The 27506-nt window shown below is 48.4% G+C and overlaps 1 protein-coding gene across 2 annotated transcripts; it reads left to right on the forward strand.

Annotated features, from left to right (window-relative positions):
* The first annotated feature begins 2857 nt into the window (after positions 1-2857).
* Gtpbp1 (GTP binding protein 1) lies at positions 2858-27219 on the forward strand. Of its 2 annotated transcripts, XM_046429164.2 has the most exons (12): positions 2858-3064; positions 5723-5834; positions 12305-12485; positions 13021-13369; positions 17819-17942; positions 18913-19027; positions 21221-21365; positions 21483-21665; positions 22376-22511; positions 23118-23296; positions 24673-24873; positions 25659-27219. In XM_046429164.2, exons 1-12 carry the CDS (start codon positions 2873-2875, stop codon positions 25749-25751), a joined length of 2010 nt encoding a protein of 669 aa, XP_046285120.1. In that variant the 5' UTR covers positions 2858-2872; the 3' UTR covers positions 25752-27219. The 2 variants fall into 2 exon arrangements, with proteins under 2 accessions (XP_046285120.1, XP_046285121.1); XM_046429165.2 differs by lacking the exons at positions 24673-24873; positions 25659-27219 and adding an exon at positions 23930-24660.
* Positions 27220-27506: the final 287 nt, after the last annotated feature.

Consider the following 27506-nt stretch of genomic DNA (forward strand, 5'->3'; position numbering starts at 1 on the left):
CTGGAAGACCCCCAGACTTGGTCCTTTTCTGGTTTCATGGAAACTTAATCATATAGACTTGATTAAATAATTCGCCATTGATGATCAACTTAAACTTCAGTTCTTCTTTGATCCCCAGTAATAGGGGGATAGGCCTGAACTCTCAACCCTTGATTTTTGTCTTTCTGTAACCAGTCTCTGTCAGTTGATTTACTAGTATACAAGAAAACATTGGTCACTGCCAGTTGCTGTGGTGCACACCTATAATCCCAGAGACTCAGGAAGCTGAGGCAGGAGGATTGCAAGTTTGAGGCCAGTCTTGGCAATTTATTGAAACCCTGACTCAAAAATAAAAAGGGCTGGGGTTGTGGCTCAGTGGTTAAGTGCACCTGTGTCCAATCCTCAGTATGACAAAAAAACAAAAACCATCAATCACTTGGGAGATGCCAATGATTTAGAAACTTCATAACAGGAATTGCAATGAAGACTGAATAATTGTGCCATTTAACATAGGCACAAATTATTGTAGAATATAGTGTCTTAATATTCAGTTTTTGTATGTCTTGTGGTGCTGGGATTGGCCACTAAGCTATACTACCAATGCTTTTTATTTTTTAATTTGACACAGGGTCAAACTTAAATTACCCAGGCTAGCCTCAAACTTGGGATACTTCTGCCTCAGCCTCCTGAATCACTGGGAATACAGGCATTCACCACCATGTCTGACAGTATTTAGCTTTGCTAACTAAGATTTTAGTATTTTGGGACCAGATAGGGTTGTAGGATGCTGGTGAACAATTTGGCCAGGAAGAAGAAAAAAGCATATCAAAGGAACTATTATCACAACCATTGAAGTTTAATGACTTCTTGTTCCAGATTCCCAGCTGCCCAGCTGTGTTTGTACAAACAAGACTTGATGATACCTACTTTCCTACTTTAAAACAGAAACAAGATGAGACTCTTTCAGGTAGATAGATCCCTGCGACGAACAAGGCCTTTTTTTTGGTACCAGGGATTGAACCGAGGGACACTTGACCACTGAGTCACATCCCCAGTCCTATTTTGTTTTAGAGACAGAGGCTCACCTAGTTGCTTAGCGCCTTGCCTTTGCTACGGCTGGCTTTGAACTTGTGATCCTCCTGTCTCAATCCAGCCTCTGGGATTACAGCTTGCACCAGCACACTATGCTCAGTTATGTATTTAACCCTGTCTGTTGCTCATTAAATCTTGCAATTCAAACCCTAAAACTGGAGTAACTTCTCAAATGATTGTGCTTTCTCACCTATTGCTTAGGATGAGTGGCCAAGGCCAGCCAGCATTAGATCTTGGGTTAATCCTTCTTTTCACCTACCAGTAAAATTCTAAGGTTTTTCTGATGTTTGAAACAGAAACTTAAGACATTAAAATTGGTGCACTTTGGATGACATTTTGGATTGGGGCTTTCCACAGCTGACGACAGTAGGGGAAAAAAATCTGAAGGAAACTACCTTAACAGACCCTAGATCTTGGCATAGCTGTTCACCAGAAGAGAGAGAGAGAGAGAGAGAGAGAGAGAGAGAGTGTGCTTTTTGGCTTATCTTTTCACTACTGGCCTTTGTTTTTGTTTGTATAGTTGCCCTCTCAGCAGAGGCAATGAATGGGAAATTCTCCCTAAGGTTAGCGTTTTATTTATTTATTTCAGTGGTACTGGGGATTGAACCCAGGGACGCTCTGCCACTAAATTGCATCCCCAGTCCTTTATTTATTAATTTATTTTTTTGATGAGACAGGGGCTCCTTTAATTAATTGCCAAGGCTGGCCTCGAACTTGCAATTTGCTTTAACAGACCTTAGATCTTGACATAACTGTTCACCAGAAATGAAATGTGGGAGGTGTTTTGGCTTATATTTTTCTGCTTGCCTTTTTGTTCGTGTAAACTGCTCTCTACGCAGAGGCAGTGAATGCAGAATTTTCCTGAAGGTCTGTGTGTCCTCCCACCCCCACCCCCCCGCACCCCGCCCTTTGGATGGTACTAGGAATTGAACCTGCAGGCGCTCAACCGCTGAGCCAAATCCCAGGACTTTTTTTTTTTCCCCATCTTTGTTTTGAGACAGGGTCCCGCTAAATTGCTGAGGCTGTCCTCGAACTTGCTTCAGTCTCCCGAATCGCTGAAATGATAAGCGAAAGCCGCGGTGCCCAGCAAGGTCAGCGTTGAATTAATTGCCTTACTCCGGCTACTACAGTATTACAACTCTTGGGATATACAGCATCGATTCTACTATTAAATTGCCTGGAGCATGCCAGCACGTCAGACTCCGCGTTCCAGCGACCGCCTCAGTCACTGGATAGAATGGGAGGCCCGTTTTGCAGTTTACTATCTGTGAGAGGCAGCGGGAGGCGCGGGACCTACGGAGGACTGGATTGGGTCTGGTCCCTGTCTATCACTGGAAAGCTCTTTGCGGCGACTGTTTTGCAGTAAGATTTGGGAGCTGAGCCCCGCCTCTGGAAAGCAGGAGTGAAGGGGCGGTGCGCGGGAAATGCTCTTTGAATTTCTCTCCTCATTGGTTGGCTGCCGAATCAGTCATACCCTGTACTGCCTCTGTTGGCGGGAAGGCTCCAGGCAGGTAGTGTGGACACGGTGCTGTTCCCTCCCGGGCGCCTGACGTCCCAGACATTTGTTGTTGGGGTTTTGGTCTCATTAATTATTCATTAGGTACTTGAAAGGGCTGCAGCGATTGGTGGCTGCGAGGCCTGGTCGATTGTGTCTTAGCTAGAGATACGTGTCACTCTCTGCGCGGCGGGAGAGGCTTCGCATAAATTATTCCGATGATGTGGGGGCGGGGCCACGCATAGATTAGTCAAATAAGCCGGGGAGGGAGGGCAGCCGGCTGCGAATTAGCCTAAGTTATTAAAGATGGCGGCGGAGCGGAGTCGCTCCCCGATGGACTCGCCGGTGCCGGCCTCTATGTTTGCCCCCGAGCCCAGCTCCCCGGGGGCGGCCAGGGCCGCGGCGGCCGCCGCCCGCCTCCACGGCGGCTTCGAGTCGGACTGCAGCGAGGACGGCGAGGCGCTCAACGGTGAGCCGGAGCTGGACCTCACCAGCAAGGTAGGCCCGGGCGACGGCGGCGGGCGCTGAGGGGACCCTGGAGGGCCGAGCCGTCTCCGAGGCGACGACGGGCAGCCGGCCGTCCAGTCGCGGGGCGGCAGGGACGCGGGGAGGGGCCGGAGCTCGCCACCTGCCGGTCCCCGGGACGTGCGCGGGCCGGGGCCATTCCCGGTCCCTGGAAGCCACCTCGGTTCCCCGGCTGCGCGGACCTGGCCTCCCGCGCTCTGGGCTCCCGCCGAGATCGCAACCCCCGGCTCCGCCACGTGGAACGCGGTGCCCCGATGCTCCGACGCCTGAAGCGCTCTGCGAGACGCGGGTCCCCGCGCGGCGCCGCCAACCCCTCTTCTCGTACCTGTGAGGGGACCCCTGAACCCAGGGTGGCCCCCTCCCCGGAACGTCCGGGACGCTGAGGGTCCAGGTGGCTCGGGCGGGGTGCGCAGACAGGTAGCCCGAGGGGAGGCAGGGGTGGCCCCGGCTCCCTTCCTGGTCTCGCTCCTTTCCTGGTCTCGGTAGAGGAAACTGAAAGTAGCCGCTCAGGCAGGGAGAGGAATGTCCACTTTAGTCCACCCAAAACAAAATGGAAAGATGGGCATGACCCAGAATCTCGCCATCTGGGAGTGGATCCTCATCTTGTATGAGTGGAATAATGGAGGGCTTTTTAAATAGTGTTTTCTGAGTTGTTGAGAAGATAGGCAGGAATTAAGGGCTCACCATCTGCTTAGCATTGTGGAAAATAAAGTGTTAGATGGGACTGTTGTTTCTAAGGTGCTTAGCATCGCTAAAAGAATGCCAACTTGGGAATCAAACGGGGCTGGCTTCCCTTTCCTGCTCTGCCATTGGAAAGGCCCTGTGACCTTGGGAGAGTTGGCTACCTCATCTTAAGAAAGTACAGATACATTGCAAAAATTTAAAATGTATGTTAAGATGTCTAGTATAGTGTTGGATCCATACTAGAGACTCAGTGACTGTGTCCCATAATTCCCTGTGCAGCTTAAATAGGAGCTGATGGAAGATAGAACACCAACACACTTCCTACCGGTTGTAGGATAGTTACAGTAGAGATTTTTATCAATCTTTGAAAATGTTTGTGACTTTGGCAAACATTTGGCATACAGTGGCAGAAGTGCTTGAAACTTGGCCCTAAACTAGAGAGAACTTTCCCTTCAGCCCAAAGAAGCAATTTTTCAACTGCTCCTCCTTCTTCTAGTCTCAGTTGAGCACTTGGAAACCAGCTAGTTTTTGTTTGTTACAGTAGTCCCCTATGGTATCTCTAATGCCATAATGAGGGTGGCCAAGCTCTGGGAGAGATAGAATGTATGGGGCAGTGTGACCCAGGTACCATTCAGGTTACAATTACAACCTCTGATGAGTCAACTCAGGAAGTTGTAAGGTAGGCACCTGACTCAAAACTGGACAAGTTGGGTGTCATTAGACAGTCAAGGTGCTGAAGAAACCTGAAAACACAGTAGGAAGTTGCCAAGAAGATATTACCTTATTTCCTGACCAGCTTATTTAAAGTTCAAGGTTAGGGAAGTGTCACTTCATTACTGAAGTAGCTGGGGAAAGTCTCATGATTTTGAAGTTGAAAAGCTATATGTATGTAAATATTGATGATATTGAAAAGAAAAAAACACAATGTGGAGGAGAAAAGGGTTGGGTTGAATAGATTTGAGTCCTGAAAAGATGACACTAGACATCTATTTCATTACTACAGTTGACTATGAAGATTTAAGGCTCTAAGAGTTTACAAAGGGAGAAACAATTAGTGAACAGTGGTGGCTGAGTTTCCTGCAAGTTTTTTTTTTTTAGAAATGACCAAGTGGAGAAAACTTTGTTATGACCATTTATTGAGCTGTATACTAGATGCTTTACATGTTATTATATTTGGTCTTTACAGTGGTCTTAAGATACAAGGTAGTATTATTTCTATTTTACAGATTGAAAAAACTGAGATTCAGAGAGGTTCAATTCTTTGTCCAAGGTCACACAGGAATGGTTTCAGAATGAAGTCTGACATGTCTATCGATGAATGGCCTCCCCAAATAAGAGTTGATACTTTAATGTTACTGACAGAAATTTGCACAGTGGTGGTGCTGATACTCACCTTAGTGGTGGGGGTGTTCTGTTGATGAAAATGAGTATTGTAAGCAATTTTCACTGTTGTTTCCCAAATAATCAAGATATCTAAGATACGACAAGGTGGACAGAATTATTTTGCCATTTTGGGAGTCATTAGCCTCTGGGTGGAGGGCATGGCAGTATGAGATCTCTGTCCTTGATTTCCAGATGCAAACTACAGGTAGGAGGCTGGCATCTAGGTGTAGAGCATTGTATCCAGGATGGGCCTGGATACATTATTAAGGGACCCAACTCTCAGTTGGTTGGGTCCTGCCACTCCTGGGGAGCAGCAGGAGGCGGGTGCCATGCCCTCTGTACAGTTTCTGATGGTTCCAAGCTGTGGCTCAGAGTCATTGTAGTACATCTTCTGGGTCATATAATGCTATCCGAGGAGACAGGGCATGTGGGGAGTGTGTAGATATTTTCGATTAGGATACTGTGGGGTTCAGTCAGGGTCTTTGGTTAGGCTGTTTGTCTATTGGCTTTGGTTGTGGTGCTCTCTAGCAAGTGTGGTCCTAAGGCTGTTGGTTTCTCTTCTAGCTGGTTCTAGTGAGCCCTACATCAGAGCAGTATGACAGCCTACTTCGGCAGATGTGGGAGAGGATGGACGAGGGATGCGGAGAGACCATATATGTCATTGGGCAGGGATCAGGTGAGCAGTTTTCCTTTCATTTATTTTCAACAATTATTTAGAGCACATTTTCCCTCTTTGTTAACTGCTCATGTGTCTTGGTTGCATTGATGCTTTAGTAGCTGCAAAACTGTTAGGAGGGCAATTCCCACTTTAGTGGTCACATCGTACTTGGCTCTAAAGATTCCCTTTCCAAGCGTTCTACAGATGCTTCCTTTGTTCCTCAGTACTCTCACTTGCATAAGAGAGAATGAAACACAAAGCAAGGAAACTTCTGGTCTAAGGTAGTGGAGCAAGTCATGGTTAAGTCTAGAATTAAGCCTGTCCGGGGCAGCATCAGATCTTCCCCCTCCAAACCCTGTTTGTGGATCCCATTGCTATCCATTTCCTGCTAAGCTGAGAACCTCTGTGATTCTTCTTGATGTCAGTGAGGAAATGCCCAGTATTCCCTGCCTTGGCCTAGAACACTGACCATTCATTTCGATAGCTATAATAACAGAGGTCCCTTCTCTCCCCACTAGATCCTGTCAGACAGTAAGCTTGTCTTACTTAATTCATTCTGGTTATTGTCCTTCAACCTGCTTATTCATTGAAACGAGGTCTCTGTTCTAGAGGAAGTCAGCCCCCATTACAGAATTCCAGATTGTATTGTGGGTTTTTATTTTCCTGGTCACTCCCAGTTTATACCCTCAATACAAGGCCTACTTACCTTCATCTTCACTATGACATCTTTCCTGAAATGACAGCTGCTGTTGTTGAGGATTATGAATTCAAACTGTACCAGCACTTGTCTCTGTTATCTGCAGGATGCCCAGAATGGGCCTGGATACATTATTAAGGGAACAGTTCCCTTGACTCAATGTAGGCTTTGTAAAGGCAGGTGATAATTTTTTTATAGTCTGAGTTTCAGATTGAGATCTCAAAATCATTCTTTAACTATTTGACGTATCTATCAAATATCTTCTAAGGCTTGATACTGTTACAAAACTCTTTTGGATACTTAAAATCTGTTCCCCGGGTTGGGGATGTAGCTCAGTGCTATAGTGCTTGCTTAGCTTGTGCAAGTACCTGGGCTTGATCCCCAGAACTGCAGAGAAAAAAAACCAAAAATCTTGTTCCTGCCCCAAGGAGCAAAGATGGTACGTACACAAATACCTTTGGTATAAAGCAGTGTTCTGAAATGCTACAAGAGTGACTAAAAGAAAAATTTGATCTCCAAATACTGCTGTGCCTTATTTTGAAACGTCTCTCCTATCTCTTCTTTCCTTTCCATTTTTTACTGCCACCTCCCCAGTTGTGGGTCTTATCACCTGAAAGGAGGCATGGTCAGAAAGATAGGCAACCAACAGGATGCATATCAAGAGATGGAGGGAGTTGGACAGCATTGTCTAATTCTACGTAGGCAGCTGATCATGCCAGGTTCAGAAAAGGCCATTTAACTTGGTGACTAAGAAATCATTGATAGCCTTTTGAAAGCTTGTCAGATACACATCTGACCTGCTTCAGTAAGATGAACTACTCAGAGATCACTTCATGCTTATGGAATTTCAGAAACCACACAAAGGTCAATTTGACAAGTGTTGGGATTGGTCTTCAAAGACCTAGATTCTTAAGACCCCCTCTTTCCTCTTGTCCTTTAATGTGGACTCTGAATTTCACCAGACCTTGACAGTTCACAACTAAGTAACCCTCCCATGGCAAAGTGTGAGAAGATGTCAAACAATCATCAGCCCGAGCATCATCCTTGCATCGATCAGTTGGATGCTATTAGATTCATAGTGACTCCTTCCTGCTGGAATTCTTTAGAGGCAGAAGGAGTTAGAACTAGTTAAACAAGTTGAACATCAGAGGACTAAGCCAGATGCATGGCCTCCAGGCGTCGGTCGGCTTCATCATTTCTTCTTGGGTGTTCTAGGTGCTTCACCTGTTTATCACATCCTTCCTCTGTTAAGTGGGGGTAATGACACCTTACCTACCCAACCTCCAAGAAATTTTGTATGGATAGATTAAAAAATTCTAATGAAGCTGGGCGTGGGTGACGCCTGTAATCCTAACCACTCAGGAGGCTAAGGCACAGAATTGTAAGTTCAAGGCCAGCCTTGGCAATTTAGCAAGACCTTGTGGCACAATTTAAAAAGGGCTAGGTGGGGTGGCATACACCTGTAATCCCAATGGCTTGGGAGGCTGAGACAGGAGAATCATGAGTTCAAAGCCAGCATTACCAATGACGAGCCGCTAAGTAACTCAGTGAGACCCTGTCTCTAAATAAAATACAAAATAGGGCTGGGGATGTGGCTCAGTGGTAGACATTCCCCTGGGTTCAATCCAGTACATACCCGCCAAAAAAAAAAAAGAAAAGAAAAGAAAGAAAAAATTTCTAATCGAGTCTGGGTTCTCTTAAAATATGAATAATAATTTTCCTTCTCTTAAAATATGAATAATAATAAAACCTATCATGTGGTGAAATAGTGAGGATTAAATGAGAATAATTATTAGTAGTTGCAGTAGTAATATTTTCAAGATCCTATGCTATTGATTGACTATGAGATTTCTTTCAAAAACAACTTTGTGGAGCAGGGCTTGTAGCTCAGTGGTAGAGAACTTTTCTAGCTTGTGCAAGGCCCTAGGTTCGATTGGCATTGCAAGAAACAAACAAAAAAAAATTTATTTGCTTATCAGATACTAAGTCTGACAAAAGAGCCTTGTGCTGTATTGAGAGTACAAGGGATATAGACGTGTTGTAGGTGTTCGTGGGGAGTCTGGAAAGGCCACACAGAGGAGCTGCCCCTTGAGAATGAGCAGGAATTGTCCAGGTAAAGGGAAGAGTGACAAGTGGGCAAAGGCACCACATGCCCTGAGGCCTGGAGGCACCAGAGACCACTGTTCAGTGGACCAGAAATAATCCAGTGAGGTCGGAGTAGATGGTGTGAGGTCGGAGTGGATGGTGTGAGGTCAGGAGGGGAGGCCACACAGGTAGGCAGGGCCCAGTCCTGAGGATTCTTGAATGCCATGCCGTAGAGGTTACTCTCCCAAAAGTCTGGAAAGCACTGCAGCACATTGAGCAGAAGAATGCTTATAGGAAAGGTCAATAAGCTGGCAGGACAGAAATCTGATTAGGGTCGGGCATGGCTGAGTAAGTGGCCTTTAGTAATTGGTCCTCTGTGGCTTTTCTCCTTGGCCTTTGTCTCAACTCCAGGGCGGGGAATGTGATGCATGCTGGAGAGGAGTAATGTGACCTACTGAAAGCCCTGATGGACAAGGTGACATTGGTGGTGGTTCCTGGTATAAAGCAGGACCTGAAAGCACTACTATTAATTATATGGAGGCAGGGAAAGCTGGATAGAATTGGAGTCCAGTGAGAATGGCAGAGTTCAGCAGCCTCCCCTTAGTAATGCTTGCTCCAAGCCCTTCTCTAACCCAGAAGGGGTTCTGGGCTCACTTGCCCATGCATTTAGAAACTCTTTGTCACAGCTATGCTCTCTTGGTTTATTCGTTTTACATTTTACAGACATTTGAAGACTTGACAAATGTTTGTAAAATGTAAAATGAATACCACTTGTGGGGCATCAGAGAATGGTTGAGATGTGATCCCCATCCTTAAGATGCATGGGGAGGGGAAGGTGTGTCTTAAGACAGCACTGCACAGGGTAGTACACGGCAGATGCTATAGAGAAGACAGCTGTTTGTGGGGCCTCTGAGCAGACTGGTTCAAATCTTGCAGAAGGAGGTGTACTGATTTAACTAAGAAAGAAAATCCACGAGCAAAGACATAGAGCTGGACACACGGGAACCCATGAGAACTGGTGACTGGGCCACTTGCACTGGGACAGAGCTTGCAGGGTAGACAGAGGAGGGGGTATAAAATAAGTTGGGGAGGCTCTTAGGGAATTAGGATGAAATGCTGCTGGGTCTGGAAAGCCAGAGATTTTAATCTGGAAGTGACAATCTCAGAGCTGTGGTTTATTTAGCTTAAATGTGTGGGTCTATGCAGGATGGACGGAAGAAATAGAGTCCCAATTTGCTAAGATCAGTTGGAGTTTATTGTGGTGATTTGGGTAAAATAAGGGCTGGAATCAGGCTGGTGGCAGTGGATTAGCCAAAGGGTAAGCAGAGGATGAAAGGCAAGATAAAGAACTTGGATCAATTGGCCTGGACCGATGAGTGTTAAACTTGGCTGACTGGAAGGATGGTATTTTAATCATTAGAACAGGGAAAGCAGGGGTGGGTGATGGGGTGGGGGTGATGTTACAGTTTGTAATCCCAGCAACTCGGGAGGCTGAGGCAGGAGGATCACAAGTTCAAGGACAGCCTCAGCCACTTAGCAACTTAGTGAGACCATGTCTCAAAATTTACAAAAATTTAAAAAGGACTGGCAGTGTAGTTTACTGGTTAAAACATTCTTGGGTTCAATCCCAGTAGCAAAAAAAAGGAGCAAAAATACTTACTTCCTGGGTCTATAGTGAAGACCCCGAGCTTTATGAATGCTGATTATTTTATTATTATTTTTTAAAGTGTGGTATTTGGGCTGGGGTTGTAGCCAGTAATAGAGCACTGGCCTAGCATGTATGAGACACCTGGTTCAATTCTCAGCACCACATTAAAATAAAGATATTGTGTCCATCTAAAACTAAAAATATTAAATAAATAGATAATAAAATATGATATTTGCCAGGCATAGTGAGTGGCATATGCCTGTAATCTTGGGAGGCTAATGCAAGAAGATTGCAAGCCAAGCTGGGCAATTTAGTGAGACCCTATCCTCAAAATGAAAGAGCTGTGGATGTAGTTCAGTGGTAGGCCATCCCGGGTTGAAGCCTCAGTCCTGCAAATAAATAAATAAAAGAAGAGGGTAGCTGGAGCTTGAGTTTGGACTTCAGACTTCTAGGAGTTACCTTCCAGACCATTGGAAATGCAGTATGGAGCTCAGGGAAGCAGCAGTGCTAGAAATGAGTGTTTCAAAGCGATGACTGAAACCATAGAGTGAGAAAAGACTGACATTCAGGGGACGGGAGCAGGGGAGAAAGGGTAGGGTGGACAAGAAGAGAGGTCAGGGGATTGGCAGGCAGGGAAAGAGGGACATCCTTCCAGAAGGACAGGCAGTGAGTGCTCTAGGTGTCAAGAGAAGGGCATGGGGTATTGAAGAGCTGGAAAGCCATAGAAGACATTTGAAAACTGCAGTTCTTCAGGAAGGGTTGATTCAGAGGAAGTGGGGACAGTCAGCAAGGGTTGACTACTATTTTGAGCTGTTTGGTAGTCAAAGGAAGAACGGGAGATGGTAGCTCAGGAGATGGACAAGGTAAGGGAAACGGGTGATTTTCCTTTTCTTAGTTTAGGGGTCAGAAGCTAGTTTGTAGGGGATAAGGGCACAGGGTGGAGGAGGGAAGGAGACAGGAACATGCTTGGTGCAGCAAGGGTTTTTTTCAGTGGTGAAAGAGAAGCTGCCCTACTGGAGGGTTCTCAGCCATGCAACACTTGATGTGTTGGCTCTGCCCTCCCTCCTGACCAACTGAGGCAGTGATGGTGGGAATTAAAACCAACTACAGCTGTTGTCACATAGGTGCTCAGTGACAAGTGGTTGATTGGCCTATCCCTGCTATCTGCCTCCCTTCCTCCCCCTCCCCTGTCTGTTCCAGCTGTTTGCCACACATTTTGCTCAGTTAAAAATTTATATCTACAGCGATCCCCAAATCTCTCCCATTTCCCCATCTTCCTGTCCTCATCACTTGCCTTGATTGTTAGAATTTCTTCCTTACTATGCTCCCCTTTCTGGACCCTCACTTGCTGCCCAGGAGATCTTCTAACCTACCTTGATCTGATCATGTTACTCCCCTGCCTGACCCCCAGATTCCCTGTGATCTGGTACAAAAGTTATTTTGTGGACATCTGGTGTATCAGCTTTTCCTCTCATGTGTTCTGCCATCCTGTGTCCCTGACCTGTTCCCTAACATGTAGCAACTTCCTGGTCCCTGAGTGTGCCATGACATACCATGCTCCATGCTTTGCTCCTCTGGTAGAACATCCTTCCTCTTTTCTGTGTGGGCTCATTTCCCAGCCTTGGAGACCCAGCTTGGGGTTGGCACCTGCAGAGCTGCCCTCTGCTTCCTAGGCTGGGCTTGACTTCTCTCTGTCCAGCTCTTCTGCACAGCACTGAAGTATATCGTCATTAATTAATTTCCTGTCTGTTTCTCCTGCAGGCCTGTGAGCTCACTAAGGGCACATGTATTCCCAGCACCCAGCAGGAGGCTTGGCATAAATCCTAGGAGAGTCTCAGTGATTGTCTTGAATGAGTTACCTACTGCTCTGCTTGGTGGGAGAGCCCTGGGCACTGTCAAACCTTAACTCTTTGTGTGCCTGAGTTTTCTCTGGGGTAGGGTACGTGTCTTCCCAGTGTCTGGCGGGGCCTTTGTTAGGTGTGCTAGACTGGCTAGCTGGTTAGCAGGCTGCTTGGTCAGGACTCCCTCTCCTGCTGATGTCTGGGCTCTTGTCTCCAGATGGGTCTGAGTATGGGCTGAGTGAAGCTGACATGGAGGCCTCCTACGCCACCGTGAAGAGCATGGCGGAACAAATAGAAGCTGATGTCATCCTCCTGCGGGAGCGTCAGGAAGCTGGTGGCCGTGTGCGTGATTATCTGGTCCGAAAACGAGTAGGAGACAATGACTTCCTGGAGGTCAGGTGAGGAGGCCTCAATACAGTGCAGAGGTCCACCCTGCAAGACCTTGGGGGCTAGGACTTTGCAGAGAACAGTGATGGAGCCTGTGACACTTGATGTGTTGGCTCTGCCCATTCCCTCCTGTCCTTTCCTGAGGCAAGGAAAGAATGCCCAGGGTCATGAGAGTCTACCTGATTTCTGTACTTCCCATCCCTAAATATTTCCATGTGGGGAGAGTGGGTGGGGCCCAGCCATGCCTCCTGTAGCTGCTCAGTCAGTCTGAGATGCTAGAAGCCCAAGTTGCAGGGAGAGCATTTTGTGCCTCTGGTAGCTCTGGGGCTCTTCCCAGTGGTAGAAGTTTGGGGAAATCACTTTTGAGGGAGCCCAGGACCTTCTGAATAACTTTCTACTCCCTGAATATAGCTCATGCCTATCCAGGAACAGGAAAAGCTCTGAGCCCAAGGGGCATGGGGCAAGTCTGGGCTCAGGGATCAAGTTTCTGGGCTCTGAGTTTTCTCTTCACTGATTCTCACATGCTGTGTGGGTTTGTGTACACAGGGTAGCAGTCGTGGGCAACGTGGATGCCGGCAAAAGCACACTTCTGGGGGTCCTGACACATGGGGAACTGGACAATGGCCGTGGCTTTGCCCGCCAGAAGCTTTTCCGCCACAAACATGAGATTGAATCTGGTCGCACCAGCAGTGTGGGCAATGACATTCTGGGTTTTGACAGTGAAGGCAATGTAGTGAACAAACCTGACAGCCACGGTGGCAGCCTGGAGTGGACAAAGATCTGTGAGAAATCCACTAAGGTGATCACGTTCATTGACTTGGCTGGCCATGAGAAGTACCTGAAGACCACTGTGTTTGGCATGACTGGCCACTTGCCTGACTTCTGCATGCTCATGGTAAGTATGTTGTGCTCAGGAGGGGCTTCTGGGGTGTTGGGGTTCATGTGCAAGAGTTTAGAAGGCCTGTTGATTTGGGGCTCTGATGCTGGGTAAGGTTGGTAAGTTTGGCAAGCTCTATAGTCTTCTCAAGGGGTGGACCTTGATCTCCTCTATGTTAGATCAGGAGGGGTCTTCTTGGTTAAGAAATGGTGTCATTTGATGTCTCTTATTTTTTAGAGAGGCATAGGGGTTTCCTGAGCTTTCTTGATTGCCTTCAGTAATGTTTTCTTCAGAGCATGGGATACTTTGAGTAGGTGTTCCGGGTGGCTCCCTCAGAGAGGGGAGGCTTAGGCAGGGTAGAGAGGAGTGCCTCACATGAGGAGGCAGAGCAGCAGCCAGGAGGGCCTAGAAGGGAGGAGTGTGTGCCTGACACTGTGCTCGCCGCCCAGTGACAGGCTATCCTGGGCTCCCAGAGAGCTTAGTGTGGCATGAGTGATTTTTGAGCAACTCATTATGTAGATTCACTAAAAAGGAGAGGGAGCAGAGGGCCCTGAGTTGGATCTCATCACCGTGCTGTGTGTATGTCCCGTGAGCTTCCTCCCTGGATGGGGTGGAGGTGCTGAGGACTGCAACCTGTGCATAGCTTTGGTCTTCACAGAGGGAGTGGGAGGAATGCGTGTGAGCACACGAGCGAGCAAGATTCCCTTTGGCAAGTCCTTCCAGAGTCCTTCCCCATTCCCGGTTCCTCAGCTGTGTGTGTTAATAAGTGTGGTAAACACAAGCATCTGCTCCTGGCAAGCTTGCTCAAGTTGCCCCACAAACACAGGTTCTCAGGCCAACTCCACAAACTGGAGAGGAGTAGAGAGGTGGAGCATGTTGTGTGAACACTAGTCGGCTCTGTGCCTGAGGTTCTTGGGATCTCAACGTGATTTCATCTCTCATTTCTTTGAACATTGCAAAGGACCATCACCAACTCTCTTGACTGGGTAAGAAAAGCTGCTAGATGAAGAGATCCCAGTGGAAGATCCATAGAGCATATTTGAGGCAGCTGCTATTAAGGCGTGTATAAAAACCAGTTTAGAATAAGCACTGGAGCCAGGCATGGTGGTGAATGCCTGTAATCCCAGCTACACAGGAGTTTGAGGGAGGATTGCAGATTCTCAAGGCCAGCGGGGCCACTTAGCAAGACCTTGACTCAAAAAATAGAAAGGGCTTGGGGTATAGAGCACCCCTAGGTTCAATGCCTACACACACACACACACACACACACACACAAATTACTAGGACTGGGATGTTACTCAGAGGTAAGTGCAAGACCCTGGGTTTGATGTCTAGCACCACAAAAAAACCCACATTTTTGTTTTTGTTTAAAAATTTTTTAAAAATAGCTTTTTAAAAAAATATATATATTCTATTAGGGGCTGGGGAGGTGGCTCAAGCGGTAGCACGCTTGCCTGGCATGCAGGGGGCGCTGGGTTTGATCCTCAGCACCACATAAAAATAAAGATGTTGTGTCCACCAAAAACTAAAAAAAAATAAATATTAAAAAATTCTCTCTCTTAAAAAAAAATTTTATTAGTTATTGATGGACCTTTATTTATTTATATGTGGTGCTGAGAATCGAACCCAGTGCCTCACACATGCTAGGCAAGCGCTTTACCACTGAGCCACAACCCTAGCCCCCCCCCCCCTTTTTTTTTGTTTTTTGAGAGAGAGAGAGAGAGAGAATTTTAATACTTAGTTTTCGGTGGACACAACATCTTTGTTTGTATGTGGTGCTGAGGATTGAACCCGGGCTGCACGCATGCCAGGCGAGCGCGCTTAAGCCACATCCCCAACCCCCTAGCCCCTCTTTTTAAAATTTTTGATGACCAAATTTATGGAGGTATAATAGTGTGGTGTTTCTTTTTATAGGGGGCCCAGGTATCAGGGATTGAACTCAGGCATACTTGATCACTGAGCCACATCCCCAGCCCTATTTTTATTTAGAGACAGGGACTCACTGAGTTGCTTAGTACCTCGCTGTTGCTGAGGCTGGCTTTGAACTTGTGATTCTCCTGTCTCAGCCTCCTGAGCTGCTGGGATTATAGGCGTAGTATGGTATTTCAATACATGTGTAAAATGTGTACCCATGAAATCAGGTAATTAGCATTTCCTTCTCCTTACCATTTCCTCCTCCTCTTTTGTGGTGCTAAGGATTAAATGCAGGGCTTTGCAGAGGTGAGGCAAACATTCCACCCCTGAGCTGTATCCCCAGCCCTCATCATTTCTTTGTTTGGAAACTTCAACTTCCTCTTTTAATTCTTCATAAAATAAAAATAAGCTTTTCTAACTAAGCTACAGAAAGACAGTGGATGGAATTATTTTCACCCCAGATGGAATGTTCATGTCTGGCTTTTAGGCCATGTTTCAAATATTAAAACTTCTATAGAGAACAGTGAAATACTTCATAACGGTTCAATGGCAATGGTTTCTAAGGGGAAAGAAAAACACTTAAAATATATCAATAATAGAGTGATAGAATACTTCCTAATCCAGCTTGAGAAGAACAAAGTCTGAGTTGGATTGCAAAGGGGATGGCACAATCAGGAAGAAGACTTGGAAGTGTCCTGATAAAGGGGAAAGGAAGTCAGGCCCTGTGCAGCAGTGGGTGGCGACGTCCCCTCAAGTAGGGGTATTTTACCAAGGCCTGGTAGAGAGGACACCTGGGAGTGTGCAAAGCACCAAGCAGACACATCATGGCAGCTGCTCTCCTAATTTTGTTTCAGTGAGTAATACGTTCATGTGGTACAAAAGTTAAGGGCACCAAAATGCTTATGGTGACAAGTCTCCAGGTTGGAGGTGCAGCTCAGTGGCAGAGTGCTTGCCCAGTATGTGTGAGGCTGTGAGGGGATGGGAGGAGTCTCTTCCTTCTCTCTCCACTTTCCTACCAGAAGCAACCAGTGTTTCTAGTTCTTTTGTGAACTTGCCAGAGACACTTTATATTTATATCAGCAAATATGTATATATTCTCTCCCTCTAATTTCAAACATTGAGCAAAGTTGAAAGAGCAGTACAATGAATATTTAAATCCACCATTTAGATTCAATAATAATTAATGTGATAGATACATATGGGTACATGTAATTTTTTTTTTCCTTTTTTGAATTAATCATTTGAAAGTATCTTGAAGACAGTGACTCTTTACCCCAAATACTTGAGCATATAGCTTATAAAAGTATGGGTAATCTACTGTTACTGTAACCAAGAAAAACAGAGGGCTGGAGATGTTAAGCCAGATCCAATTTGAGGACTCTAGACAGTTGTTTTCCCAGACTCCAAGAGTTTTCTGTTTAAGTGTTTACAAGTCTCAGGTTTGGGTTGCCCACAGTTGCCTCCAGTCTTGTTTGTATTTATATTACCTCACATGTTCCCCAAATGGCTTACCTTACAGCTGCTTTTTTCAAATATGGATCCAATTCCTTTACCTCTATTTTTTCTCAGTACTGGGGATCAAACTCAGGGCCTGGTGTGTGTTAGGCAGGTGTTGTACCACCAAGCTATATCCCCAGCCCTTTTTAGTTTTAGAGACAGGTCTCTCTAAGTTGCCCAGGCTAGCTTCAAACTTGAGATCTTCCTGCCTTAGCCTCTTGAGTAACATGTGCCTCTCTGCCTGCAATGCCTCTTTTTCTTTTGCAATGCTGGGGATCAAGCCCAGGGCCTTGCATCTGCAAGGCAAGTGCTGTACCACTGAGAGTCCCCATCCTGCTCACCTCTTTTTATGGTGGGATATTGTATACACATTGTTTTCATCTACCTGCTTAGGAACATATCTTGGGGATTAGCCCATATCAGAAGATAAAAGTGGGCTGGGGTTGTGGCTCAGCTGTAGAGCACTTGCCTAGCGTGTGAGAGGCCCTGGGTTCAGTCCTCAGAACCACATATAAATAAATAAATAAATAGTATCGTGTCCAACTACAACTAAAAAAAATTTTAAAAAAAGAAGATAAACGTTTCTTCTTTCTTTTGTACATGGCCTAATTTATTTAAACTAACCAGTGTTTATGGTGATTTTGGAAAATGTTTTATTGTTACTGGAAGGAATAGAAATAGCTGCCATTGCACAAGCACCTAGTTCATGCCAGCTGTGTGCTGGACCCTTTATATGTTAAGGCATCTAAAGCTCAAGTGATCTACCAAAGTGGAGGTTGTTTATCCTCTTTATGTTGCAGATGGGGGAAACAGAGGGCTGGAGATGTTAAGCCAGATCCAATTTGAGGACTCTAGACAGTTGTTTCCCCAGCCTCCAAGAGTTTTCTGTTTAAGTGTTTACAAGTCTCAAGTTTGGGTTGCCCACAGTGCTGAAACAGGGTTGAAATGATCTGTGCCCAGCCCAGCTTTCACTGATAGCCTTCTTTGAGCCCCCGTGCCCACCCAGGGCATCTTCTGCCTCCCTTGTCCTGACAGTTTCTTTCTGCGTTGGGGCAGGTGGGCAGCAATGCTGGCATTGTGGGAATGACCAAGGAGCATCTGGGCTTGGCATTGGCACTCAATGTACCCGTCTTTGTGGTAGTCACCAAGATTGACATGTGTCCTGCCAACATCCTACAAGGTAAGTGAAGTCTCCTCCAGCTGGTGGTAGCCTCTCTGCTGGAGACTGTCACCAACTGTACCTCTGCTACCAGGACTTCAGCCCAGAATCTTCTGTCAGACCTTAACCTGAATTTCTATCAGCCCAGAACCTTTTGCTTATTCCTCCTCTATTTAGCTCTTGATCTGAGCACAGCCTAGATTTTTCCTCTGCTCTTTGTCACTTTTGGTTCCATTTGCAGAATTCTTTTTGTGTGTGTGTGTGTGTGTGTGTGTGTGTGTGTGTGTGTGGTGCTGGGGATTGAACCCATGGCCTTTTGCACACGGGGCCAGCACTCTACCAACTAAGCTAAATCCCCAGCCCCAGAATTCTTAAGGTCCCTAATCTGGCTCCTTTTTTCATAAGACCCTTGGCAGCAGGTATTGGGCTCTGCCATCAGTGCTGAATATATATGGAGGAATCTGAACAGAGGGCCTGGTGGCTTTTTACCACCAAAGTGTCCAACCAGGTTTGCAGGATGAGTTCTCTGTGCACCTTTTCCTCACTTACAAATTTTAGAAAGATAAGTAGACTCTGTCTTGTTAGAAAGCCTCTTAATAATGGATTCTGCAGAATTCTGAATGACCAGGAGATCCTTTGGTCAGATGAGATTTTTTCCAGGAAGCAGAACATTCTGGGGAGAACATTGTCTGTCTTGGGGTTTCCTGAATCACTTGTCTGTGGAATGTGGATCTTCTAAGAGACTGGAGAAATCTGCCAGTTTTTAGACTCAAGTCTAGAAGAGACTCCATCTGTGCCCTTTCTACACAAGTAAAAATGTACCCACCCAAAGTTTTGATCCTTCTTTTTGCATCTTCAGGCATGTGGCACTTAACACTGGTTCATCTGTCTGTCTGTCTCCTTGCATCAGTAATGATGGATCTTTCTGCCCTGGAAGCCTGGCCAAAGAGATGGGTATATCCCTTAATTTTGTTCCATTTTACTCTTTAAGAAACCCTGAAGCTATTGCAGCGCCTGCTGAAGTCACCAGGCTGCCGGAAGATCCCTGTGCTGGTGCAGAGCAAGGATGACGTGATTGTTACTGCCTCCAACTTCAGCTCTGAGAGGTAATGGGTGGAGAGTGTGTGTCTGCAGGGCCATGGGGAGCAGCAGGCCTGAAATGGCAGTCTGTCCAGGTGTAAGGTCTCATGGACACTTGTTATCCAGAGATGGGAGGAAACAGAAGGTTGCTGTATAGCTCCCATGGCCAGTGTGGCTCAGATTCTGAAATGTTGGCCTCGATGAGGTTGAAATCCCAGCTGAGACTTCATTGTTCTTAGCTGTGAAATGGGAACAATATTAGCTTCCCCACAGAACTCTTGTGAGTGTTGGAAGTGATGTATATGTAAGGCACTTAGCTCTGGGTCTGGCTTGGTGTATGATAGATATACAACCATTTTTATGATTGTTTTGTATCTTATTTTTTGATTATTTATTTTTGCAATACTGGGGATTAGACCCAGTGTTACTCTACCTCTGAGCTATATCCTACCCCTTTTATTTTTTATTTGAGATGGGATCTTACCAGATTGCCACAGCTGGCCTCAAACTTGTGATCCTCCTGCCTTAGCCTCCCAAGTCTCTAGAATTACAGCTCCAGCCCTCCCCTTTGATGTGGGATACCAGGGGCTGAACTCAGGGGCACTCGACCACTGAGCCACATCCTCAGCCCTATTTTGTAATTTACTTAGAGACAGGGTCTCACTGAGTTGCCTAGTGGCTCGCTTTTTGCTGAGGCTGGCTTTGAACTTGCAATCTTAGCTTCTTGAGCCACTGGGATTGCAGGCATACGCCACTGCCTCCAGTGTTCCAGCTCTTTTTTAAAAAAATTTATTTTGAGACAGGTTCTCACTAAGTTGCCTAGGCTAGCCTTGAATTTGTTAGCCTCCTGCCTCAGCATCCTGAGGAGTTGGGATTACGCTTGCCCACCATGCCCAGCTTTCTTTTTTATACTGTTTCTCAAAAGCTCTCTAATCACAGATTGGTTTTGGCAATTCTTCCTTAATGTATCCTTTCATTCCATAAATATTTATTGGAGCCAGGCACAGTGGTACACATGCCTTTAATCCCATCTATTCGGGAAGCTGAGGTAGGTGGGTCTTAAGCAGCTTAGTAAGAATCTGTCTCAAAATAAAAAAAGGGCTGGGGACATAGCTCAATGGTACGGGGCCCCTTGGATTTGATCCCCAGGGGCAAAAAAACAAGACCCTATTTATTAGATGTTTGTTCTCAAGCTCTTCATCCAGACATAAAGGATTCAGAGATGGTTGAGCGTGATCCTCAAGGCATTCAGCTTCTTGGTTGGGGATACTTTCTTGGTAACAGTGAACTTGTTTAACTCAGTCCAGAGCCTTGGGCCTTCTTGGGAGCCATCTGTCTCCTGGCTTGGTCTATATAAAGGACCCTGAGCAGCCTGGGTTTTTTCCTTTTCCTCCAGCCTGGTGCTGTCTTCAGTGTCACCAGTTGGCCAGTAGAGGGGGCACATTTCAGGGAACCCAGGTCCACTCCATTCATTTTGTTTTTTTCTAGTCTGTGCAGACACTATTGCAGGAGCTTTGGGGAATATGTAATTCATGATCTCAGGGAGCTTAATTTTCCCTGAATAGGAGATAGCAGCCATTTAGATGACTACGATGGGAAATCAGATGTCATCATGAATGACAGACACCAAAAGCTCTCTCAGAGCCTCGGGAAGTTGAAGAGTGTCTGTCCAGGAAGGGTTTCAAGGAGGAAGTGGTATTTGAAATGAACTCTGGAGGATGTGAAGAGTCTGGTAAATTGATAAGAGGGCAGGAACTCGGGAAGGAGGGTCCGAGTGAGCATATCTGTGGGACCAGGAAGCAGCCAGCTTTAGAAGAAGGGGTGGTCCTATGGTCTGGCTGTAATATAGGATCCTGGGTGAAGTGAATCTGCAGAGGTGGCAACAAGCCTGAGCATGAAGGGCTGTGAGTGCTGGGAGAAGGTGCTTGGCTGTGTCCCCTGATGAGGGTTAGGGATTTTAAGCAAGCACGTATGCTGGAGGAAGAAGAGGCAGGTGTGAGGTTCCAACATGGGGCAGCAGTGGGCAGGAGGGGATAGGTTTTGGAGACAAAATAAGTCAGAAAAGGCCTTGGGGCAGCAGTGGCTAGGAGTTACTAGACTGAGGGTAGAAGGGTTGAGCCCCTGGAGGCGGATGAGGCAGAGGTGGCCATTAGTCGGCAAGGCAGGAGCTGCCACCTGAGCTCCGTGTCCCTTCTTCCTTCTCCTCCCGCTCCACTTAGGATGTGCCCGATATTCCAGATCTCCAACGTCACAGGTGAGAACCTGGATCTCCTGAAGATGTTCCTCAACCTCCTGTCCCCTCGTACCAGCTACAGGGAGGAGGAGCCTGCTGAGTTCCAGATTGATGACACTTACTCTGTTCCGGTGAGCGGCCTCAGGTGGACTGGGCAGGAGGGTGGCTGGTGGGCATTTCCTCCAGGGGCATCAGGGAATGGTTCTGTGATGGGGATGAACTCACTAGGCTGGGTCTTTCCTTGGCAGGGTGTGGGGACAGTGGTGTCAGGGACAACACTGAGGGGTCTGATTAAGCTGAATGACACGCTGTTGCTGGGCCCAGATCCCCTGGGCAACTTCCTCTCCATTGCTGTCAAGTCAATTCATCGCAAGCGCATGCCTGTCAAGGAGGTGCGGGGTGGCCAGACAGCCTCCTTCGCACTGAAGAAGGTGAGTGTGGGTAGTTCCAAAATCTCCCCGTGGGCTATGTCACAGATAAGCCAGGTGCTTACCTCCCATTTCTGGTCCTCGTGTCTGCTCTGCAAGGTGGGGATTACCAACCTTATTTTCATAGATGAAGAAACTGAGGCTCAGACCCCAATGACTTGCCCAAGACACAAAAACAGTAAAATCCAGAACCAGGACTTGATCCCAGGTCTGCCTGCCTCTTGGTCCTCCTGGTGCCTGAGCAGGTACCCCAAGCTAATGATGAAGTCAGACAGGAGCGTCCCTAGGCCAGAACCTCTTCCCCTTTGGTGTTCTGACTCCTAGGATTTGGAGTGCGTGCCAGCTCTGGGGTCACCTACTTTTCCCACCAATCAAATTAACCAGAAAGATTGGCCCTTTGCCTTTTCTCTCCGGTGGTCAAGTCATGCTCACTCTCTTCCTTTCACCTAAGTGCTCGCCTGCCCTTTCTCCTCGCCTTCCTCCCAGGCCGCTAACTGAAATGCCAGCTCCTGCATGGAGCCTTTCTTGACCCGACAGAACGATGCTTAGCTTCCCATATGGCAGTAAGCCTGCCCTGTGCTGTCCCCCCAGAAGGTGATGATGGGCAGGGCTGGGTGAGTGATTCTGTACTTAGACTCCTGATTCTCTAAGACTGGGGACTAGAACCCGAGACCCCATCATCCCTGAGATCTGCGGTTCTTCCTTTCTTTCAGATCAAGCGCTCATCCATCCGGAAGGGCATGGTGATGGTTTCCCCACGCTTGAATCCCCAAGCCTCCTGGGAATTTGAGGCCGAGATTCTTGTACTTCATCACCCTACCACGATTAGCCCACGCTACCAGGCCATGGGTAGGTGTCTAATGCTCTGCCAGCCTAGGAGGCCCCACTCCAGCTCCCCACAAAGGGTGTTCTGCTGACCCAGGCCCCATTATTCCAGCTCTAACAGGTTTCCATCCTGTCCTAAGAAGTCATTCCCTTAGTCCTACCTTTGAGCCACCTACCTCACTTATCAGGTCCTGCAGAGGCTCACTGAAGTCCCCTCCATGGGGACTTTGGGGCTTCCAGACCTGTCTGTGAGGACCTTATGTTCCTCCCTAAGTGCATGACTGCTGAGTGCTGCTGCTGTGCCCAATGGTGTTGCTGAGGTGCTAGGACCACAGAGGCACTAGCGAGGGCCCATCCCTCCAGGTGCTCACAGTCCTAGAATCCCAGGAGCTTGCCTAGGTGGGGGCAGGTGGTCTAACCACAGGGAAGGTGAGAAGAGTGTGGCTGAGGGAGGCGGAGCTGGCCTCCAGCCTGCCCTGGTGCACTCAGCTTCCAGGCATCCGATGCCCTTGACTCAGCCCCACCCCGCATGCTGAGCTCAGGTGTGTCTCATGCCTTCGCTTACTGCCTCCCTGGCCGGAGGCCCCAGGGTGCCTCCAACCTGTCCTGACCTCCTGGCTCCCTTGGCAGTGCACTGTGGGAGCATCAGGCAGACAGCCACCATTCTGAGCATGGACAAGGACTGCCTGCGCACTGGGGACAAGGCCACTGTCCACTTCCGCTTCATTAAGACTCCTGAGTACCTACACATAGACCAGCGGCTGGTGTTCCGGGAAGGCCGTACCAAGGCCGTGGGCACCATCACCAAGGTATGCCTGAGGCAGACCTGGCCTGCCACTCCAGCTTAGTGATCGTGAGCACCACAAGATCCTTTTTTTTTTTTTTTTGGACACAATACTTTTGTTTTTACTTATTTATTTTTATATGGTGCTGAGGATCAAACCCAGGGCCTCGCACGTGCTAGGTGAGCGCTCTACAGCTGATTCACAGCCCCAGCCCCCACAGGATCCTTTTTTTTTTTTTTTTTAATTTATTTATTTTTAGTTCTCGGCGGACACAACATCTTTGTTGGTATGTGGTGCTGAGTATCGAACCCGGGCCGCACGCATGCCAGGCGAGCGCGCTACCGCTTGAGCCACATCCCCAGCGCCCCCACAGGATCCTTTTAAGAACCCTGGTCACTCCCATAGGAGGTGTGCCTGGCTTCCCATCCTAGGCCTTGGTGATGACATTGGAGAAGAGGAGCTGGCCTTGGGGCATGATGTTCTCCTGTGGGCAGCAGTGGGCAGAGTATCTCTTGGCCTGGTTGGGGCTATACCTGAGGGACGAGGGCAGCAAGTCCTGTTGGAATGAGTGCTGAACAGCTCAGGGTACATGGGTGTGCAGTCCCTTGGGGCAGGAGCTGTTCGTGTGTCTCAGAGCCCACCTTTTGCCCTCTGCAGACCTTACCCATGGCCATGGACATTTGATGAGGAGTTTGACCCCTGTTTATTCAGAGGAAGAAGTGGTCTCCACAAATCCAAGATCTTGGAATCAGCCACAGACTACCCCTTCCTCCCAAATGGCCTTCCTCAGGCCCTCCATTTCCTTAAAGGCCTGCTTGCCTCTGGGGCTGAGAGTTTGGCAGAGACTACAGCATACATGTAGTACTCTCTGGGACTTAGTAGGCTTCTTCCCTGCTATTTTTGAGATTGAATTTGGGCCACAGGGGAAGCTTCTGTGTCAGGGTGGTAGCTTTTACGATTTCTGATAGGCTACAAATATTTCCAGCTGATAAGGAATCCACTTGGCCTCTTTGGGAGGCTTGAAGTTAAAACTTGGCCTAGAGCAGACTGACCAGGCTAGATTCCAGCCAAGGAGCTGATTGAGTACTAGGTGGCAGAGAGGTTCAGGAAGTTCTCTGCAGGAATGACAGCTGGACTGGGAGCTTTCTGGGTGCACAGAGGCAGGAGATGACGTGACAGTCCTGAGGTCATAGTAGTCCATAGTAGAATAAGGATGGGAAGATCTGTCGACTCCACCTCCTGGCATGGTCCTTCTATCATCTGCCTTATTTGGGACCAGCCAAGCTAGCCAAGCATGAGAAGTCCCTTAGAATGGAGCAGGGACAGGGACACGGGGCAGGCTGCTAAACCTATGCTGCCCTTCAGCTCTGGCCTCACCCTCATTCCCACGTCTCTCACAGCTCCTCCAGACCACCAACAACTCGCCAATGAACTCCAAGCCCCAGCAGATTAAAATGCAGTCAACAAAAAAAGGACCTCTGACCAAACGAGAAGAAGGGGGCCCATCTGGTGGGCTGGCAGTAGGGGCAGCCCTGCCTGGAGATGAGGCTTCCTCTCTAGCCACGGGGCAGCCAGCCGCATCCAGCAGTCTCCAGCCACAGGTGAGCGGGCCTCTTGTGGCCTTGAGCAGGGTGGCAGGAAAGGGTGTGGCTGATTGGTTAGAGGGGGACCACAGGAGAGCCCTTGCATGGAGAGGAGCACTTCCACAGCTCCTGGCATGTGGGTAACATCAAAGTTGTTTTCCAAACAGAGAGACATGGCTGGCCCACAGAAAGCCAATTTAATTGGTCCTGACTAGCATTTGATTTTAATGAAATAGAGTGGACCGAGGGCAGGGTTTAGGTTCATTGTAAGAGTGAATATTATTTGTGTGAGTGATGTGTGTGTACAGCAGTCCAGCAAGTTTGAGGAATGCTGCCTTAGAGGTCCTCCTTTGTCCCTTGCCAGAGTGAGGGGAGGTGGCCTTGGGTGTTCTGTGTAGCAGGTGCTGGCACCTGCTTGTGGCTGCCTCTTCAGAAGCTGTGTGTGCCGCCAGGACGGGCACCCTTGTGCACCTCTCTAGTGTCTTTCTCCTCTGACCGGCAAAGGAGGCTTCTCCTGGGTCTGTGTGCCCCCCATGCTTTCACACTCCCCGCTCCTCATTGAGCCTCTCTTATTCCTTCTTTTCTGTCCCTGTCCACCTGTCACCACCTCAGCAGTGGTAAATGTCCACTCATGTTTGACTGTTTCTCTAAATAGCTCCATTTTACAGACAGGAGGTCCTGTGCATGGTCACCTCATAAACTCCTGGCTAGGCTGGGGCTAGGCTCCCTGGCCTGCCCACTGCCCCTCTGCTGCCCTGCTCCTGAGGGACCAGTGCTTCTCAAATTCTTCTTCTCTCTTTCAGCCCAAGCCCGGCAGTGGGGGTCGGCGACGAGGGGGCCAGCGCCACAAGGTGAAGTCCCAGGGGGCCTGTGTGACTCCTGCCAGCGGCTGCTGAATCTTCCCTGGTTCATTCCTACCACCCAGGGATTCTCACTTTCTGGCCACTGCTCACCAGCTGGGCACAGCAGCTCTGATCGCCACCCGCCCACCCCAGGCCCCAGCCAGAGCCTCCTCGCTGCCCACCCCTGTTTTCCAGGGGGTTGTAATTTATAAGCTGAGGAAGGCGGCCAGGCTTCCTGAGGACTGACCGTCTCCTGCCCCTCCCTGCCTCCTTCCTCACTCATGCGTCTTTTGTACATCTGGCCCTTAGTTTTTATTTTTATTATATCTCTCTCTCAGTGATTGTGTGTGTGTGTGAGTGTGTGTGAGTGTGCGTGTGTGTGTTTTGCAGGAGTGAGGCCCACCAGGGCCCTGTCAGTCTCTCCCCTTTTATCCTCCGTGGCCGGCCACCAGTCTCCAGGAGCTGGCTGCCTGACTAACCATCTGTCCCTCCATCCACGTGTCTGTCTTGGTGAGAGCCTCAGAGCCTTTAGGGGATGGCAGGAGCTCACGGAGCCACTGCAGCCTCAGCTCACTGCTCCTCTGGGCACTGGCAGCCTCTCCACCAGACTGACCTCAGGGCAGGGGCTTCTGGGATTTGGTGTCTTCCATTGCCAGAGCAGGGCATCCTCAATCCTGGGGATTTTAACAGGGAGAAAGTAGTGGCTTCCCTTTTCTGTCCCTCTTTTTCCCCTTAAACCCTCAAACAGGTAATGACAAAAACTCTTCAGTCATAACTGTGACGTGTGGAAGGAATGGTGACTGGACTGTAGGACTCTCCCCTAACTCTGGCCCTTGCTGTGGATCCAAAGACCTGGTGGCTTCCCCTTGGAGACAATCCTGTGCTTGCCTGGGCTGGCCCGGCTGTTCCTGGCTTGTGCCAGTCTGCCCGGTCTGGAGGGTCTCTTGCCCACGAGCCACCTCCTGCTTGGACTTTGGCCTCTGGGCACTGGTACAAGGCTGGGTCTGGACCTGCTCAGGATCCCATTTTCTAGCGCCTCCTGTTGTTGGGAAAGGAGGCATTGCTGTGAGTGGGACTAGGACTGGAACTCCCCGGTCCCGCCGTGTCTACCCAGCAGAGCAGCTCCTGGAGCACAGCAGTGAAGGGCTTGAGCCCCAGGGTTTGAACCCCAGTTAGGGCACAGGGAGGGCATGTGGGGCAGTGACAAGGACTGTCAGGCCCAGCACAGAGCATTTAGCCCTTGTGACGCATTGGGAAGTAAGGCTGCCCAGACCAGACAGTGACATGGCCCCGTCCTGCCAGGACTGAGCTGTTCTGTAGCCCTTCATTTAGGGTGAGAGGGACAAGGGGTCTTTTCTAGCCAGGGCAGACACCCGGTGGGCTAGGTCCTTCAGCCTTGCCTCTTTCCTGTCCCCAGCCCTCTCCTGTCCTTTCCTCCCTCCTAGCTGTTTCTAGTTACCACTGCCCTGTGGCCCTGGACTGACCAGACCAGCATTCACAATAAAAGTTTGTTCCAACTTGACAGTGTCCTGTTCCCTGTCTGGCCCTTGTGTGGAGATGCTGCCACAGGGACACTGTGGATCTGCCTGCTCCTCAGTGCCTGGTGGCAGCCCAGCAGGGCTGGCCACCAAGAACCCTGCTTCCCTCCAGGCAGGTGAGGCTCCTTGGCCAACTCTGTCACATGGGACGTTTCTACCCTTGTTTTGTTTCCTCATCTGCAAGCAGAAGATCTTGCATCAGGGGCTGTGTGGGTTGAGTGCCTGCCTGAGGCCCTGCGCCTTGGGCAGCTGGAGAGAAGCATGGCACTGG

Source organism: Marmota monax, unplaced genomic scaffold, assembly GCF_021218885.2.
Source record: "Marmota monax isolate L192 unplaced genomic scaffold, Marmota_monax_Labrador192_F-V1.1 WCK01_AAM20220418_F8-fsc00051, whole genome shotgun sequence".
NCBI classification, from domain to species: domain Eukaryota; kingdom Metazoa; phylum Chordata; class Mammalia; order Rodentia; family Sciuridae; genus Marmota; species Marmota monax.

Excerpts from the sequence above, each read along its gene's own strand:
- Gtpbp1 (XM_046429164.2), top strand. The coding sequence starts at position 2,873 with ATGGCGGCGGAGCGGAGTCGCTCCCCGATGGACTCGCCGGTGCCGGCC. Across the intron at positions 13,370-17,818 it reads CTGACTTCTGCATGCTCATG|GTGGGCAGCAATGCTGGCAT; the intron begins GTAAGTATGTTG and ends GCGTTGGGGCAG. Across the intron at positions 22,512-23,117 it reads CCCACGCTACCAGGCCATGG|TGCACTGTGGGAGCATCAGG; the intron begins GTAGGTGTCTAA and ends CTCCCTTGGCAG.